The 17,630-nt window shown below is 48.0% G+C and overlaps 1 protein-coding gene across 3 annotated transcripts in view; it reads right to left on the reverse strand.

The window, feature by feature from the left end:
• LRP4 (LDL receptor related protein 4) overlaps positions 1 to 17,630 on the reverse strand; it is a 113,919-nt gene that overhangs the window by 20,496 nt on the left and 75,793 nt on the right. The window contains exons 1-16 of one of the 3 annotated variants that reach the window (XM_019551578.1): positions 16,632 to 17,489; positions 16,373 to 16,486; positions 15,641 to 15,757; positions 10,942 to 11,070; positions 10,441 to 10,560; positions 10,187 to 10,312; positions 7,379 to 7,504; positions 6,783 to 6,917; positions 6,460 to 6,585; positions 4,997 to 5,227; positions 4,552 to 4,708; positions 3,907 to 4,124; positions 3,428 to 3,604; positions 2,325 to 2,450; positions 1,313 to 1,521; positions 619 to 700 (exon numbers count right to left, since the gene is read on the reverse strand). In XM_019551578.1, coding sequence (XP_019407123.1) covers positions 619 to 700; positions 1,313 to 1,521; positions 2,325 to 2,450; positions 3,428 to 3,604; positions 3,907 to 4,124; positions 4,552 to 4,708; positions 4,997 to 5,227; positions 6,460 to 6,585; positions 6,783 to 6,917; positions 7,379 to 7,504; positions 10,187 to 10,312; positions 10,441 to 10,560; positions 10,942 to 11,070; positions 15,641 to 15,755 — 2,077 coding nt within the window. In that variant the 5' untranslated portion in view covers positions 15,756 to 15,757; positions 16,373 to 16,486; positions 16,632 to 17,489. Of the gene's footprint in view, positions 1 to 618; positions 701 to 1,312; positions 1,522 to 2,324; positions 2,451 to 3,427; positions 3,605 to 3,906; positions 4,125 to 4,551; positions 4,709 to 4,996; positions 5,228 to 6,459; positions 6,586 to 6,782; positions 6,918 to 7,378; positions 7,505 to 10,186; positions 10,313 to 10,440; positions 10,561 to 10,941; positions 11,071 to 15,640; positions 15,758 to 16,372; positions 16,487 to 16,631; positions 17,490 to 17,630 lie in introns of those variants that run through there. The other 2 variants (XM_019551577.1, XM_019551576.1) reach the window with 2 other exon arrangements.

Below are 17,630 nucleotides of genomic sequence, written 5' to 3' on the forward strand. Positions count from 1 at the left end.
GGGCAGGAAGTCAGCTGGGGTCATAGGATCCCAGCAAGATAAGCATCCAATTTACTCTTGAAGGTGTTCAATGTAGGTGCTTGAACCACCTCTGCTGGCAGACTGTTCCAGACCTTGACTTGCTAAGTTGACTTGCTTATCAAACAAGATATTCTCACATTCACCTCTCTAGCCCACTGCAGCTAGTCCTATGTATATGGGAGGAACCGCTAGGTCAGGCCATTGAAAGTACCAGTAACTGGCATCAGAGGATGGCTAGGGAAGAGTCTTCTTCCTGACTGGCCTCAGTACTGTTATAGTCTGGCAAGACCATCCTCAAGATCCCAGCCATTATACTGCCACTGGCTTGGAAACGTAAGTGGGTGCCCACCACACAGGCTGTGCAGTGAGAAGCTAACAGGCATTTTCCTCTGACACCATATTCCTGTACGCATCAGGGTAGGATTCAGACAGAAGCAAACAAAAAATCCAAGTTGGTTCCTCCAGTGTTAGACACATGGAAGAGAGACCATGTTTGTCTGACAGAGACAAGTTTGGGAGGGACACAGATGGGACTGCCCTGCTGCTATTGCATCTTCATGAAGGGTGAAGACTAAACCCAGCAGAGGACCCCAGTACCTGCATCAGTCCAATACAGCTTGTTGGTGACCCAATCAATAGCCAATCCAGCTGGGCTTTCCAAGCTGGTATCCACCATAACCTGAGCAAAAACCAAAAGCAAATGTCATAAAACAAGAAATTAGCAAAAAAGCCCTTGAGACCAGTTCATCAGCTTCATCAATAGCAACACAAAGTCCTCCCACTGGCAAATCCCAGCAGGAGAAGTCCATATGAGAAGTATTGGGTACACCTGTCCACATACAGAGAATTGCTGTTCTCCATCTCTGCTTCACTCTCCAGCCTCCAAACTCTTGAGCTCTGACAACTATTCCCTGGTTCAGTCAACAGATGCCTGAACATGAAACAAAGGGAATGCCCAGAGAGGAAGCAAGGGAAAGGACTGTGTCTGCTTCATGTGGGGCAATTTGTATTTTAGTGAAACATCAAAGCAAATCAGTTAGATCAAGCAGAGAGTCTGAGACTGGCAGGCATGTACAGCTGCACACACCATGTGGGCAAAGAACTTCCGGGATCACCAATGGTTAACAAGAAACAAAATAAATGTGGCCATAAACAGAACCATAAGCAGTAATTCAGCTGAACTAAAACAAAGCCCTAATGCCTTATAGTCATCTTATGCCCAATGCCCAAAGAAAACTCAGTCATCCAAACTCTGGCTGGCCTAACATCCCAATTCAGGACAAAACTTTACCTCCTGCCCTGATCCATCCCATTTTGCCCGGCTAATGGAGTCGGTGCTAACATCTGTCCAGTACACATAGTCATCTTTTGAATCCCAATCCAGAGCCACAGCACTGCGCACATCAGCAAGAGGGATGACATCATCTGACAGGTCGTCTGTGTCAAAGCTGATCCGACGGATGTCCATCCTTCGAGCAAAAAGCAGGAACTTGTCAAGACCTGATCAAAGGTCGAAAGGTCTTCTTTTAATTTCTCTAAGTTCAACAACATAGTGACAGACACAGACAATTCTCCTGTTACATTCAAGCTCCACTGCATACACACCTCTCAATGCTGATTCATAAGCTAAGACAACACAGTTTGAAAAAGGTGACACCATGGAGGAGTGGGGGGGGAGAACATGGTGCTAATAAGCAGCTTCTTAGGGAATATCATTTTGCAGGGAACACATAAGATGTGCCCCCAAAGATGGCACAGATCCACAAGCCTCTTCTTTGCCATTTTCTGCAAAACAAGCAAAAATGGCCTAGTTTTCCTCTCATCAACCTGGCAGTGAGACTTTGCAGCTGGTGAATTAAATGGGTCATCTTTCATAAGAGTCAAATAGGTCCAGCTCTAGCTTGTGGGGGTGTCTCTGAGCCAAAATCCAGTGTAACGCACTAGGTAACATTATCACCACCTCTGTTTAAATGGGTAGGAATGGGCATGTACAATATACAGGTGACCTGTGCCAAGCTGGTGTTCAACAAAGAGTGCAAAAGCAAATTCACTCCCTGTCAAGGAGGATATAAAACTGGAGGAACCACCAACCAATGAATGTAAGCCACAGCGAGCCTCTACCTTACCCCACTCTTTCCTCTAAAGGCTTTTCCTGCTGTACCCCATCCACCCTGAGCTTTGCAGAGACACAGATGCTGCTTAATCCCATTTCTGATCACTTCTATTTGTGGTTCTCAGGGAGTACCACTGGGGCTGGGAATATTTGGCTGGTGTGTTCAAGCTCTGATCCCCATCCCACTTACTCTGTGCACAGGCATAGCTGCTGGTCTTGCGGAAACCAGTGGGGCAGGCACAGGTGTAATCCTTGTTGCTCGGCAGGCAAAGGTGAGTGCAGCCACCATTGTTGGCCCCACAGCGGTTTCTCCCTGCTCAAATAGCCAAAAACAAACACAACCACACATAAGGCAACTAGTAAAGAGTAAGAGAGACATTAGCCAGAAGCAGAAGGGAAGGTGAAAGGAGTCTCACTCTGGGACAGCCTGCTATGACCTCCTGTCTTGCCCATTCAAGCAGACTGGGCCATGGGTGGTCATCTCCCAACCCATGGGCCACATCTAGCAAGTGGAACTGGGTCATCAGGCCCACTGGACTCTTCACAAGTCTAAAAATTTGGTGGTGGGGGGTTGGCAGGAGCATTAATTGCTGCATCCGCAGGGAGCTCAGCAGGCCGGATAGCACGGTCCAGTACACTAAATTAGATGCACGGGGCTGGGGTGGCACAGGGCTGAATCCAAGAGCATAGGTCTGAGCCGAGGTAGCGCAGGGCCCAACCCCACATGGCAACTCCTGAGGGATCTAGTCCATGAACCAGCTCTCTGCCACTCATCCAGCCATCAGAGCCAAAAGGTTGAGCACCACTGATTCACAGAACGGCAGAATGTCTTTTAAAGCAGAATAGCTCTTTTAGAATAAATCCACATTTGGACACTTTTGATCTTATTCTCACTATTATTCCTCTTTAGCCTAATCCACTTCCACTTCTTTTACTGAAGAATAACAGCATCTATACATAGAATTATCCAGGAGCAACTTGTTAAAAACAAGGCTATAATATTTGCTGACAAAAAGCTATTATCTCCCAGTGTCAGCAGAGGGAGCTCTTGTAACATCCAGCCACTAATGAAACGGAGGGCCCTCATACCAAATATATCACAAGCTGGTGAAGGGAGAATGTTAGGGTTGACTCCAGCAGCAAAGGAAAGATTAGGAGAAGCATGGATTTGGGTAGAAGAAGCTGAGTGGCACATGGGTCACTATGCCAAGGGCCCAGATCTAGGACTTCCCCGCCTCAGAGCTGTAACTGGTTCCCAAGCTGGTATGTTGCCCTTGCCCCATCTGTAGGTACCTGCTGGCTGGCGCTGAGGATGCAATGTGTGAATGTCCATAGGAAAGTGGAGCTTGTTACGGATAATCTCCTGGTTTTTGCCAGTGAACTTGTTGGCGCTGTTTATGCTTTTTGTGTGCCAGTCTGTCCAGTAGAGACTGTCCTCAAACACTGTGATAGCAAAGGGATGTGGGAGGCCTGCGGCAAAGAGTACAGTACAGACAGAGATTAATCCATATCCAAGGAAAGCCAGACTGGGAGAGAGACAAGGGAAAGTTCCTTACTCTCTTACTCAGTGCTGCCTTTACCAGGCTCAACTAGCCAAATCCAGCTCTCAGTAACAGGACTGGGAAGAAAGAATGGGAGCACCCACCCCTGAGAGGTGTAAAGGGATGGCATAGCTCACCCCACACTGTCCAGCCAGTTGAGGTAAGTACAATTAATATAGCAGCAGCTCAAAAACAGGTACTGCTGGTCCTCCCAGGTACCCCGGTTCTCACCCTGACTGATAACAGCCTTCCTGTTCCTCCCGTCCAAGTCAGCCCTCTCAATGACATGATGCTTGGCATCCACCCAGTACATCCGGTGCCCAGCATAGTCGATGGTCAGTCCATTGGGCCAGAAGAGGTGTGTATCAGCAATGATGCGCCGATTCGAGCCATCCATGTTGGAGTACTCAATGCGAGGAGTGTTGCCCCAATCTGTCCAGTAGATGGTGCTATAGGAAGGAGGGGAAAACCTGAAGTCTGGGAAGTTGAGGCCCTACAGACAGTACCAAGTATCATTTCATGTCAAGGGAAAGAACAAGCCATTCCTATGACCTAAGCCACAAGACTTGGTCACAGGCACAGGAGAGGCAAGGAAGGTAAGCTCCCACCCACCTTCCACACAACATATTCTGGTTAAAGGCTGCCACGATCTAAAAGCATGGAGCAGAAATTCTAGAACTCAAGCTTCCTGCCTTCTAAGGCTCTCAAAAAAGATGCATACATGCAGTGCCTATGACCACAAATAAGGCTCCATGCATGGAAACAAGGAGAAGCCTAGCCCCAGGATAAGCTGAGTAATGAAGGGCCTAACATATTCAGAATTCTTCCCAGAGAGTTCAGCAGAGGTGTTCATTGGAATCCCAGATCTCCACTCACCCCTCCATGGGGTGCAGCGCAATTGCTCGTGGCTTCTCCAGATTCTGCCAGAGAAGTACTTTCCGGTGGGTGCCATCCAGATTTGCCACTTCAATTCGAGATGTGCCAGAGTCCGTCCAGTATAGCTTGTCATGGATCCAGTCAACAGCAAGTCCACCTAACCCAGTGAAGAGTTAATTACAGACCGAAACCAGGAATGGCAAACTACGCTAAGAACAATTCCTCCTCCTCCTCCCTCAGGGTCTACCTGGCCTCACTATCACAACTGAGGAGGAGATAAACTGCAGGAAGTGAGCATCTACTAGCATCCCCATCCAACCAGAGACATACCTGGGAGGTGGGGGACATTACAGAAAAACAGGGCTGTCACCAACTGTCTTGCTTCCCACTAGCACACTATGGTTGGCCCATTCCCTATGCCTTTGCTCTCACTGCTGCCATGCACCTGGGCTCTCCAATCCTGTAGACACCACCTCTTCCACATTGCTGCCATTGAGGTTGGCCCTCATGATGCGGTCTAGTGTAACATCAGACCAGAACACCAGCTCCTTGCTGTGGTGAAAGTCCAGGGCAATGGCATTTTCCAGGTTGTTCAGAAGTAGCGTATACTCTGAGCGGTGAGGCAGCACCTGTCGAATATCGATCCGATTGGCAAAGAGCAGCACTGGCTCAGGACCTGTGGGACAACACAGGAAAACAATGTGAAAGGCGCCTGGTAGCAGTGGCATAACTGAAGGGGGGGTGATCAAGGGAGCAGTCCTGGGCACTGTTCGGAGGGGGCGGGAAATAGTTGTGATGACAATAGCAGCTGATTGAGCCACTGTGATCAGCACCAAAGCAACAAGTGCAGCCTCAGGCACTGTGCACCTACCTCAGGTGCCTAGACCCTCTTCATTGTTTTGTGGTTTTCTGGAGTCCCCACGATCCCCCTTTTTCAGTTCCTCAAGTTCTAGCCCCTTCTGCCCTGAGCAGGGACTGGGCCTACCTCCAGGAGAGGGAGAGATACAGAGCCAGTACCGAATCACAGAGCTACCTATTACTGAGTGTTAATCTTCAAGTGCGGGGAGAAGTCCTGCTCAGGGCAGATCATGCCCATCTCTGAAACAGACCTGAGGGCTCCACCTTTCTTACAGGTTAGCACAGGGGTAGGCAAAAAGGCAGATCCAGCCAGCAGCCATACTCCATTTCCCAACAGCCCCATCCCAGATGGCTGGGGCCAGTCTCCATGGAGACCACATCTCCAGCTGCACTGTAATAACATAAGGCTGAGGCCATGGAAACTGGCCCCAGCTGTGCTGGCAGGGCACGCAGCACGGCAGGACAGAGGGATGCTCCGGGATCTTGCAGCAGGGCCAGCTTTGTCAGGGCCAGGGCAAAGCCGCGATCTGCAGCCTGCATGCTCCAGGCAAGGGCATGCAGGCAGAGGATTGCAGCTCTGCCCTGGCTTGGGACCATGTTGTCACTGCTGCAAGAACCCTGGGCAGAGCTGCAATCTGCAGCCTGTGTGCCCCTGACCAGAGCATGCAGGCTGCAGACTGTGGCTCTGCCATGGTCTCTGATCAAGCTGCTCCCCCCTCAAGATCCCAGCAGCTCCAGAGCAGCCCCCTGCCCTGCCCTACCACACTCCCTGCCAGCGTGGCTACGGCCGGTCTCCATGGCAACCTCAGCCTTGAGTTATCACAACATAGCTGCAGCTGGGGTCTCCATGGAGATCGGCCCCAGCCATGCAGGCAGGGGCCGCTGGCAAATGGAGTCCACTGCTGGCCAGATCTGGCCCGCAAGCTGGACTTTGCCTGCCTCAGGTTAGCAGCTCTTGTGCTGTTTGCCAGAACAATAAAATACTGCTGAAATGAATAACCAGAGTGTAGGCAACACTAATCTACTGCACAAGATAAAGTCCCTTCTTACCCAGAGCTTTGCAGCTGCGCTTGTCAGGACGAAGCTCATAACCTTGCTCACACCAGCACTGGAAGCCGCCTTCACTGTTGGTACAACCCTGGCTGCAGTAACCTTCCTCCGCACATTCATTCACATCTGTAACAGGGCAAGGGGGTAAAATTACCATGTGATTACCAAGAAACCAATATTCCCCTGGTGTGCCCAAATCTCACTTCTGGTTTGTCTCCAAGTCTGCACTCTGCCCTTCACTTGCAGCTCCAAGATCATTACTATAGCAGTGGAAGGAAGGGGGAACCCTGACAACAAGAAAAACACCCTGCAGCGGTACCTACCTTGACATGAACGGCCATCTTCCAGAAGCCTGTAACCTGTGTGGCAGGTGCACTGGACCATTCCTCGCACCATCTGGCACTTTTGAGCACAACCACCATTATTGAGGTTGCAGTTCTCCTCACCTGTCCGTGGACCTGCAACAACACGTGAAGAGGACAGAGATGGAACACAAAGCAGCAGTTACTGTGATGCGCGGTTGTAAAGATAACAGCACCTCTATGGAAGAGGGGGACAGTAAGAAAGAGACCCTGCAGGAGGCTACATCCCCTTGGCAACAGGAACACATCTAAACTGACTCCACACAAGGTATAACAACTCCTCCTAAGCAATGTGCCCTAGGGTTTGGAAAGCTTCGTTTGAGATTCAGTGTCTTTGTAGATACACTCAGGTATTTGTGAACACAAGATTACTCCCCAGTATTCCCTCCCACTTGCAGGACCATTACTGAAGCGTTTTTCCCCAAACTCCCGGACATAGCTCCTATTAATAGTCTGTTTCAGTAGGAACATGGCTCCCACTAACATCCGTGTAGTTAACCTCTACTTGATTCCAGCCCATCCCCGTGGCTCTGTGAGCTGAGACCAGGAAGACTTACGGCAGTTTTGGTGGGGGCTCTCATCGCTGCCATCTCCACAGTCATTCACACCATTGCACAGCTTCCTGTGGCCAATGCAGCGCCCATTCCCACAGAGAAACTGGTCTGGGGCACACTGGGGACTTCCTGCAGAAGCAGAAGGGAATAATAACATACCCAGAGCAGCAGCAGCCCAGCAGAGTACTTGGCAGGCAGGAGAACAAATCCTAGGGCAAAGAGAAGAAGATGCACAGCGGGAGGCTTACTGGCTACACTTGATTTTATTGCATTTCCCTCAGATTCACCACTATCCTCTCCCTGGATTATACGATGCACCTCTAACTTTGTGCTCCCTTGGATTCTAGGAAGGCAGTCTATGCTCAGCTTATACTTTCTTCTATACTTCCCTCTTCCCTTGTGTTGACTCAGAGACTCTCAGATCTCCTTCTGGACTGGGTCTAATGTTACTTTATGAGAAAGTATTTTGTCTCTCCCAGACCAAGTAGAGAATTCTGGCATAAGTTCTATCGGCTCCAGATTCCACAAACTTCCTGGGCCCCTTTTCAGCACAAGTTTGAGTGAAGCTAGGCTGTCCACCCCTCCTCTGCCTTTATTTATCTGACATGTCACCCTACTCCAAATCATGAATATTAGGTTTGTTCATGACCCAGTGTGTGTCCCTTTTCTAACTGCACTGTGGTAAGTTTAGAATGGGATTTATATGCAGCCTTCAAGGCTAAGCTTTGGAAGAAGGATGTCACACATGGGCTGCAATCTTCAGAAGGGATGGCACAGACTGCGCAAACTTTTATCTAAGATTATTTTGTTTATTTCTCGCAACTCATGATTTCTAGGTTAAGGCGTTATACCTGTTAAAATCCATGAACTGCAACAGGGATGTATAGGGATCACTGAATGATTAATTACACTGGAAAACCTTTATAATAAACTGAGTGGAAGACAAGAGAAGGTCAATAAGACTACTGTGATAGACATAAATAGAAAAACTATATGGATACACAACTCAGAACTTGGTTTCTTCCTTCTTTTACAAGATTCACTTTAAAAGAGCAATCTGAAGTGCTATAACATTTTCTGTATAACCAGGAGAAAGTTACCTTTTATCATTTTTGCAGACTAACACATATTTTAGATTTGTGATCTCAGCTATCCAAATCTACGTCTAGAACCAAAGGGAGTTTATACATGTGCTCTGGGCAGGGGACTTTAATCTGAGAGCCACTCTAATTAAAGCCCCCAGAGTGTCTTATGTATCAGCATTCCCGCGCTTAAAAATGGTGGTGGGGGCACTTTAACTAAAGCTCGTTGAATAAGCTTTAGTTAAAGTGCCCTGACTGCCATTTTTATGCGTGGGAATGCTGATATGTGAGACACTGGAGTCTGCTGGAGTAATTACCATGCTCCAGCAGACTTGGTTAATTTTGTCTACTTGTGTATAAGCACCCAAAAAGGCTAAGACACAAATTGATCAGCTTTGTCCTACTAGCAACTACCACTCAGATGGTTCTTGTAGCCTGTTTTCTTTCATACCTACCAATATTATACTTCTCTACTTCACTGTGAATGCTTAAGCTTCAGCTTGTCTCTGTGCCACTGGACATCATGTACTGCTTCTTACCAGACAAGTTTTCAGATGTTTACTGGGAGCGGTTCCTCCTGGTTAACTTTTACTAGCTGACCTCCACCATATCTATCTACTGTAGTTCTTGACAGTTTTCTGAAGATCCTGCAGAGCACATGCTGGTGTACGTATAATGTTGGGTGTACCCATTTATCCTGGTCATGACTTTTTATTTCAAGGGTGCTGTAGGTTTGATTTGGTTTCTTGGCTAGAACTTTTCAAGTTTGTTTTTGATACGTTGGTTATTCAGGTGACAACCACAGGGTTATAAGACTTCTTTTAGCTGTGTGATTACTTTTTCAGGATCAACACCTGTTTTAGATGCATTATTCAGGAAGTGACAAAGCTAAGATCAGCACCAACACCTGGCCTTCATTTACCCACTAGGGGGTGACCATTAACCAGTGCAAAAGGTTCAGGCTCCATACCATAACCTGGCCTACAGACACACTGATTATCAACAGAGTCAAGGAAAAATGAGAGCTCCATATTGCTAGACCTTTGGGAAAGCCTCCAACTCTGCAACAGCTATCACTACCACCTCCACCTGCTCCATATCCATCCATACAAAAAGGATGGTAATAAATAACCAATATTAGCAACGAAAGAGACTCCTGGGCAAACATTTAAAGAGTACATGGCATCAAGCCCTCTGAAAGATACACTAGTCACTGCTTCATGTAACAGACCCAATGATTCTGTTGGAATCTACCTGCAATAAAGGTCATAGAAGGGCCCCAAGGACCAGACCCTTACTGATCGCGGCTCAGTCCCTCAGATAAAGCAATATTTCCACACATTCCTAATATCTCAGAGGGACAGATTCACAGCAGCTTGTGAATAAGAGGATAATTTAGAAAAGAGAAGGGGTATAATATTTAGTCAGGAAGATCACTAGTGGCTGTGAAATACAAGATGGAGCATAAAGCCAGCTTCCTAAAGCTGAAGTCATAAAGTAGTTGCCTTCCAAGCTCAGCCAGCAAACCAGAGCAAGAAAACAAGTGTTTATCTTCTGTAGCAGGATGATGGAAATTGCCTGTATTTTCCCTGGCACAGGGATTCACAGAATCTGTGGCTGAGATCAAGGAGGACACCCAGAAGAGAAGGACTTGTGAGAGGGAAGGAAGGGGACCAGTATTTAGCTACCAATGGGATTCAAGGCAGAGCAGCCCCCTACCAGGCCTGACCTGTGTTCTCACAGTTCTCTTCATCACTGTTGTCAGAGCAGTCATCCTCTCCATCACAGCGCCATGACAGACGGACACAGCGCCCTGATCTACAACGAAATTGGTCAGCTGTGCACATGGATGTAGCTAGGAAAAAAAGGGAGAAACAACTAATTGGAGCAACCATAATTTGACCCATCAACCTAACACCCTAAACTCTCCTTTGTTTCATATCACGGGCATAGACCGTGTCTGTCTTGCCCCTCGCTACATACTGCAGTTCTTTTCATCCGACTGGTCATCACAGTCAAAGTCGCCGTCACATCTCCAACTTGCATTGATGCACAAGCCACTGTTGCACATGAACTCTCCAGAGCGGCATGGTTGGTGAGATGCTGCAGAGAGGACGCAACACATTAAATGACAAGCCAATTATGGTCCAATAGAAACTCTAGCATCACAAATCCCCCATGATCATCCTCATGTCCAACTACAAAGAATTTAGGCCTAAATGGGCACTTATGAGAAAATGCTTCAACCTATGTGTCTGAAGTCCCAACTAGACAATGACCCTGACACCATCCACCATGAAATCAGCCTGGGCTACACTAATGGCTACCTTCCCCTGGGCAATGCACCTTTCCTCTTACTTAATGCCAGACTTGGCTCCAGTACTGGGAGCACCATCTCCAGATCCAGCCAGTGCTCTCCACCCCATCTGGGCTTGTAAAACAGTTGATTGGACCCAGTAGCTTACTCCATTGCTACTGACTTACAGCAGTCAGATTCATCTGACCAGTCCCCACAGTCATCGTCCCCATCACAGTGGTAGATATCCAGGATGCAGCGCCCATATGCACACTGGAACTCCTCCAAGCTGCAGGTTGCAGCTGGAACATCTGATGCTAATAAAAGAACCAAAAAGAAAAGGCAGCTAAGGACAGAGAAACAAGCCAGTCTATGATTATGCTGGTGTAGAATAAGGGGGCCCGCAAAGCAGGTGGTGCAGAATGTATAATGTATGTACACAAGCAGTTGCTTCCTTCCAACCAGGCATTGGTATGGCCACAGCACTAACATTATCTGTGCTTCACTGGAAAGCAACTGACAGCTGTATGCAATAGCAGTAATGCCAACTGTTGTGAAAACATCACAAGACTCAGGATTTCTAAGTCAAAATAACTTATCTCCCGACTGAACCCTCAAATATATGGATTTTCTCAGCTGGTAAGTCTTTGGAGGAATAGGGGCAAGTGGGGAGATCAAGGCCCCCACGGTGAAGGAGGGAATAGGGCAGGAACAGGGGATGGGGTGAACGGGGCCCTGGGGCTGGTCGTCCAGAGGTGCGGGGGAGGGCCACCCCCAAGGGGGCATGTGCTCCGTGAGGGGCAGAGGTGGGCTTCCCATTGCAGGCTGGGGCTCCGCGCCCTCCTGCCTTTGCCCTGGGAGCTCAGCCACACAATGCCAGTGTGCTTCCTGTTGCTGGGCGGGCAGGGGACGCACCGTGCAGCCAGCATGTCCCATGTTCTCTGCCCACTTGGTGGGCAGCAATGGCATTCCGCAGCTGAGCTCCTGGGGCAAAGGCAGTAGGACAGAGAGCCCCAAGTCTGCAATGGGCAGCCCGCCTCCGCCCTGCAGGAGGCACATGCCCCCCCATGCCTCCCCCAAGGGTGCGTGCAGCTGTAGGGAGCTGCACCCTCCCCACGCCTCTGGACGACCTGCCCCAGCCCTAAGGCCCCATTCACCCCAGCCCCTGCCCCACTATCTCCTTTACTGTGGGGGCCTCGATCTTCCTGCCTCCTCCCCATGCCTCCCCTCCGCCCCTTCCCCTCCACTTACCAGCTAGGTGTTGTCTGTCTCTGTGTCTCTGCCCCTTGCCACAGCATCCCCAGCCCTCCTGCTGCCCTTGACTACTGTCCCACAGTACCCTGCATCCTGCCAAGGTGTGTGGGGACCCTCCCTCCCTAGGCTCCAAACCCCCCCCACACACCCACAGTCCCCCACACCTTCACAAATAATCCCCCTCCACACACACTTCAAAAATATCATCTCATGATTTACACGCCAATCTCTTGATTTTTTTTAAGGGTTTGTCTCACAATTTTAGCATGGTGGGGTTAGTAATACTGCAACAGTGGCTTCCTAAATCAACCACCTTATTCAGGGGTCTGTACTTCAAAAAAGTTAACCCTATGTTACAGAAGGGAAGTCATAGAGATGAGAAGGGACAGAGAATAAGGCAAGAACAGGACCCCAAGAATGCTGACTCCCCCTCCTGTGCTTGGGACATCAGGTAATACTGGTTTCTGCTGGCATATTTTCTTAGTTGGTTTATGTGCTTATTAAAATAAGATCTTGTAGTTTTTATTAAATAGTTAACCAACTCCCATTTTGCTTTGTTAGTTATGGCAAGGGTCTAACTAAACTTCACATGACCTTAAAGCTAAGTCAACTATTTTAGAATTGTTTGTAAGAATCTTTTCCTTTCCACTGAATTAAGTAATTTGCATATTTTGCACTTTTTATTTTTATTCTTTTCAGAATGCTAGGCAGTTACTGGTAAGAATAATGTGTGTCCCTGGTATTGGGGTATTTCTGGGATACTTCTCCTTTTGAGATTAGCTCCTACATGTGATTATTTTATAAGATTATATGCTGTAAACACATTAGCTGTTAAAAGGATTGTGTGAAATCATATGTTGAGCTTGCTCTATTTGACTTACCATAACAGACCAAGGATTTGTAGAAGTTATTTTGACTTAGAAATCCTCAGTCTCACACAGTAACAGACCAAGGATTTGTAACACATACTTCATGTCACTGATGGATTATAGCCTTTTACAGTCTTCATAAACTCTCCATAAACAGTAGAAGACTCTCCCCAGTATTCACACTCTACTGAAACTGGTGCAGCTAACATGGGCCGACCACCTTTCAAGAATGCCCAACACTCGCCTGCTAAGAAAATCTACAGCAAACTGTCAAATTGAGTATGTTCTTGCAGCGCACCAAAGAAGCGGTATAAGGACACCCTAAAGATGTCCCTAAAGAGCCTCACCATCAACCCAGAGTTGTGGGAGCAAATCACTCGCGACCATCCATCCTGGAGGTCATCAATCCAGAACAGAGCACTGGCCTTCGAATAGCAACACATGGCAGGAGCAATGAAGAAACGCATGGCTAGGAAAATGAAAACCTCTCATACCTAGTCCTCATCGCTTTCCTGCCCCTGCTACAGCAGATTGTTCAAGGCAAAGATCAGGCTTGTAAGTCACCTACATACCCACGTGACCTGGCCTCCACCCCCTCCTTTCTCTTTCCTCTCTCTTTTTTCTCTTTTTCCCTTTTTTCTCCTTTTCTCTCTCCTCCCTCCCTGTTTCTTTCCCACTTCTTTTTTCTCTTCTCCCCACCACACTGGATACAGTCATCTTCGAGAGTAAAGGATGAATAAATAAAAATTTAAAAAACCAAACAAACTAGCTGACCTGTGCTTGGTGATCTCCTGAAGTTTTATTCAAATAAAAGGTACTAATAATGCCTCTGTGAAAGGCTTGTGTAGTTTATTAAACCTCAGAGGAGATGCAAAACAATAAGCCACCTGGGAAGCAAGGGCTTCCTTACATCCTGGCCCGAGCCTCTGCCTTTTAAAATAAAACCAGCCTTTGGGGTACAGTGAACCTCACTGTACTATCATACTCAAAATCCAACAGGAAGGAAAAGAGCACAGCAGCAAGGCACCCAGGTCTTCGCTAGGCCTTTGAAGTGTCACTTTCCTAAAGAACGTTGCCAAAACAGACCACTCCTTATCACTAGCAATCTTTGTCAGACAGAGTAACCCTGTGCAGGGCACAGGATGCTAAGGGTTTGCCTACTGTCCTGCTCGGAGTCAGCTACATGGATACATTTTTCTGTGCAGCCATGAGAATTTTCTAGATGGCTCAGTACAACAGAGACTGAATTCTTCTCTCCCTCTACCTCCCTTTCCCTGAACCCCTCCTCCTCCCTCTCCCACAGCATGAGGGGAACCCAAGAACACCTTTTGGAGATGGAAAACATTTAGGCACACAAGGCTTTGACCAAGAAACCCTATTCTAATACTCTGATTACCCATAGAGTTAGCTGAGGCAAGAGAGACAATGGGATAGGGACCTTGGATCTTTCTTGGATTGCTAGAGAAGTCACAGTGGGATTGTAGTCTTACTTTTTTATCTATACCATGAGATCATGAGGGTAAGGAGTGCTATAACTTTCTTAAGACGGTCAGGACCCCAAAATGACTGAGAACCACTGGCCTAGAGAGATACAAAGTCAAGGGTGGAGTTAGAGGGGGGGGAAAAGGCGGCAGCTGGCAGCCACAGGGAAGCTGATAAAACGAGCCTGGATAGGAGACAAACTGTTTCAGAATGAAGTACTGATCTTTAAACGTCTTATAGAATAAGGAAAGGGACAGGTCTACACTTTGGAGTACACTGAGGAAAGTGGGAGGGTCGTTTCTACTCCTTCCTATCATGCAGGGTTCAGTTGGAGATCTCCCCTTCCTGCCCCCACCCTCTTCCCCAGGGCCTGTTCCTGGCTTGCAGGGAAGGGACAGGCAAGGGAGTGGGAAGGAGGGAGGGAGTTTGGCTTCCTCTCAGAGCCCTTTCCTGGCTCAGAAATCTTTGCAGCCCTTGGCTCCCTGCCAACACTCATTATCTGGAGAGATAAAAGACAACTCCCCCACATACAACCCCCCCCTGCCCTTCAGGAGCTGGAGGCCCTGATCCCCCTCCAAGAGCCTTTTGAAGTTTCCTCCTATCTAGAACAAATTCTGCAAAATGCCCTTGAGAGAAGGGTGGGGGATGGGAGCAACCTCCACAGATACTAACTGCTGCTCAGAGACACAGCAGGGAGGTGCAAAGGGTGGTGGGAAAGGGTGGGGGTGGGGATACTAGGATCCTGCCCAAGTCGCTACAGGCCTGTAGAAGGGGGAAAGCAACTGCAAGATCCCCCACACCCAGCCCAGCCATTCCACAGACTTCAGCTTGTACTGCACAAAGTTCTATATAAAATACCCAAGTAAAAGAGCAGGGAGGCAGGTGGCACCGCTGCACCATTGATGGGCAGGCTTCCGGCTCCCAGGCCACAAGAATGCTGCCAGCAGGCAGAGCTCCTCAAAAACTTCCTACAGGAATCAGACAAAATGGGAGGGGAGAAATCCTCTCTCCACATAGTATAGGGCTCAGGCTCAAGGTCACACCAGCCTGGGAGCAGAAGGAAGCAGCAGCCTGGAGCTGTCACAAGATGCCTGTCCAAGCTGACGTTCAGAGGGACGCTGTACTTAGCCTGCATTGTAGGGTTGGCAGTGGGCCCTGCAGCAGAGCTGGAACACAGCTAAGCCACTAACACAGGCAGGGTCAGCTCATTTCCACCATTCATTACAGGATAAAACAAACCCAGTTTTGGTAGCAGGTCCAACATAACAGGGAGCTAACTTACGGCAGCTCTCTTCATCTGAGCCGTCCTTGCAGTCTGTATCTCCATCACAAAACCAGTGTTCAGCTATGCAGCTGCCATCACTACAGCGAAATTCCTTCTCTGAGCACTTCCTCATGTCTGCAGGACATAGATGGAAAGATAATTAGTTAGAGCCCAGGGTCCTTGAAGGCATTAAAAAATACCAGTGTTGCTCACTGCACCCAACTTCCCTCAGAGCACCCAAATACGCCCATGCTACATAGTACCTGGGCAAAACACCAATGCTCATTTTTTTAATCATAGAGGTGAGGATTTTTAGCATTATCTTTTATTCGATCAACTGTATAGTTGGGAGAGATGTTAGATCAGTTTTCAGGCACAAAGTGAAAGATCACTCCGCTCCTACTACTACATTTTTAATCAGTAGTGAGTGCTGGATTAAGAAGGAATCCACAGGAATTCAGAACTGTGTATCAAGGAACAACTGGTTCCAGCATGAGTAGAGATTAGACCGTAATTTTGCTTCAAGGGGGAGCCACACAGCCTCAAATGCCACCCAGTAAACCCTGGCAAACATATCCCCATATATCTCCTCCAGACAAGCCACCTGTGTGGCCCTACAAACCATTAGAAAAGCAATGGCACCCAGCAGATAGCTCATCCCTTTGTAAGCATCTGTTGTAGACAGAATGCTTTGTGCATCAGGCACCCACTAAGCATTCCATCAGGCACTCCTTGGTTCATGTCACTCACCACACTGCTCATCACTGTTATCACCACAATCGTTGTCACCATCACAGTGCCATAGGCTGCGGATGCAATACCCATTTTGACATGAGAACTCATCTTCCTCACACTCCCTTGGAGCTGCAGGGACACAATGGAGAGTGAGCTGAAGGCAAGACAAAATTTATTTTGTACACTCAAGTCTGCAGCTGAGAACAAAGGAGCATCTTGGAAAAATGTGCCCCCCACCCCACAGTGGATGTCACCAAAATCTCACCCTTCTTACGTCACCATAGGACAGCAAGTAGTAGGGACCAGAGTGGGTAAAAGCCAGCACTGGATCCCAGCAGAGAATCTTCTCCATTCTAACCCCTACAGAACAGAAACCTACTGCTGGGCCTCCTGCTTTCCCTTGATATGCAGCCAGGAAGCAGTCATGACAAAGGGTCTGTAGCTGGAAGGTCTAACCCTTGAAGAACCAGCCAGCCCAGTTTCAAAGCACAGCATGAGCTAGGGAAAGGTAACTGTTGAATTTATGTTGGGCCATTTTGTTTTGAGGTTTGCTGAAGATCACTAGGTGCAACCAATAAGTGATGCTCTCAAGAAAGGACCTGAATACATCAGAGGTATGGTGTTTAACCCTTCCTAGGCTGAAAAAACAAGCCAGCAGCATCCGTCAGCAGCATTGATTTTAGATTCATATTTCTCAATAAAACCATCACTCTTGCCCGCCTGTTCTGTTGCCTGAAAACATAATACAGAATGGAACTAGAGACTATTATCTTAAGCTACCAAACAGCAGGACCACAATCTTTGCCCTGAAGAATGGCAGTGTGGGCTGACCCTATTAATGAGTTACATTGATTGAACAGGGGATAGAAGTTGAAACTGAAAAACTGGACTTGGTTATCCTATTCAAAGCATCACAAAAATCAATGCACTTGAACTCTAATCCCTACCACCACACTCCATACAAAGGGAAAGACTGGGGTGGAATTCCCATCAAGTGGTATTTCTTCCATGGTGAGGAATGAAAAAATGGCATGAGGCACTTGATTGGTGAGAGTTAACCTCTGTTGCTGTCCAGAGAAGGAGCAGACACAGAGTGTATTGAGGACTGTGTGTGCATAGAGCCCCTTGCACACTCCTTCTTCCACAGCTTCACAGTTTCTAGGGTCGGAAGGGACCTGAGCAGATCATCTAGTCTGACCCCCTGCCATGGCAGGAAAGAATACTGGGGTCAAACGACCCCAGCAAGATGTGCATCTAACCTCCTCTTAAACAC

The sequence above is a fragment of the Crocodylus porosus genome, unplaced genomic scaffold (genome assembly GCF_001723895.1).
Source record: "Crocodylus porosus isolate Cpor-Errol unplaced genomic scaffold, CroPor_comp1, whole genome shotgun sequence".
Classification (NCBI taxonomy): Eukaryota; Metazoa; Chordata; order Crocodylia; family Crocodylidae; genus Crocodylus; species Crocodylus porosus.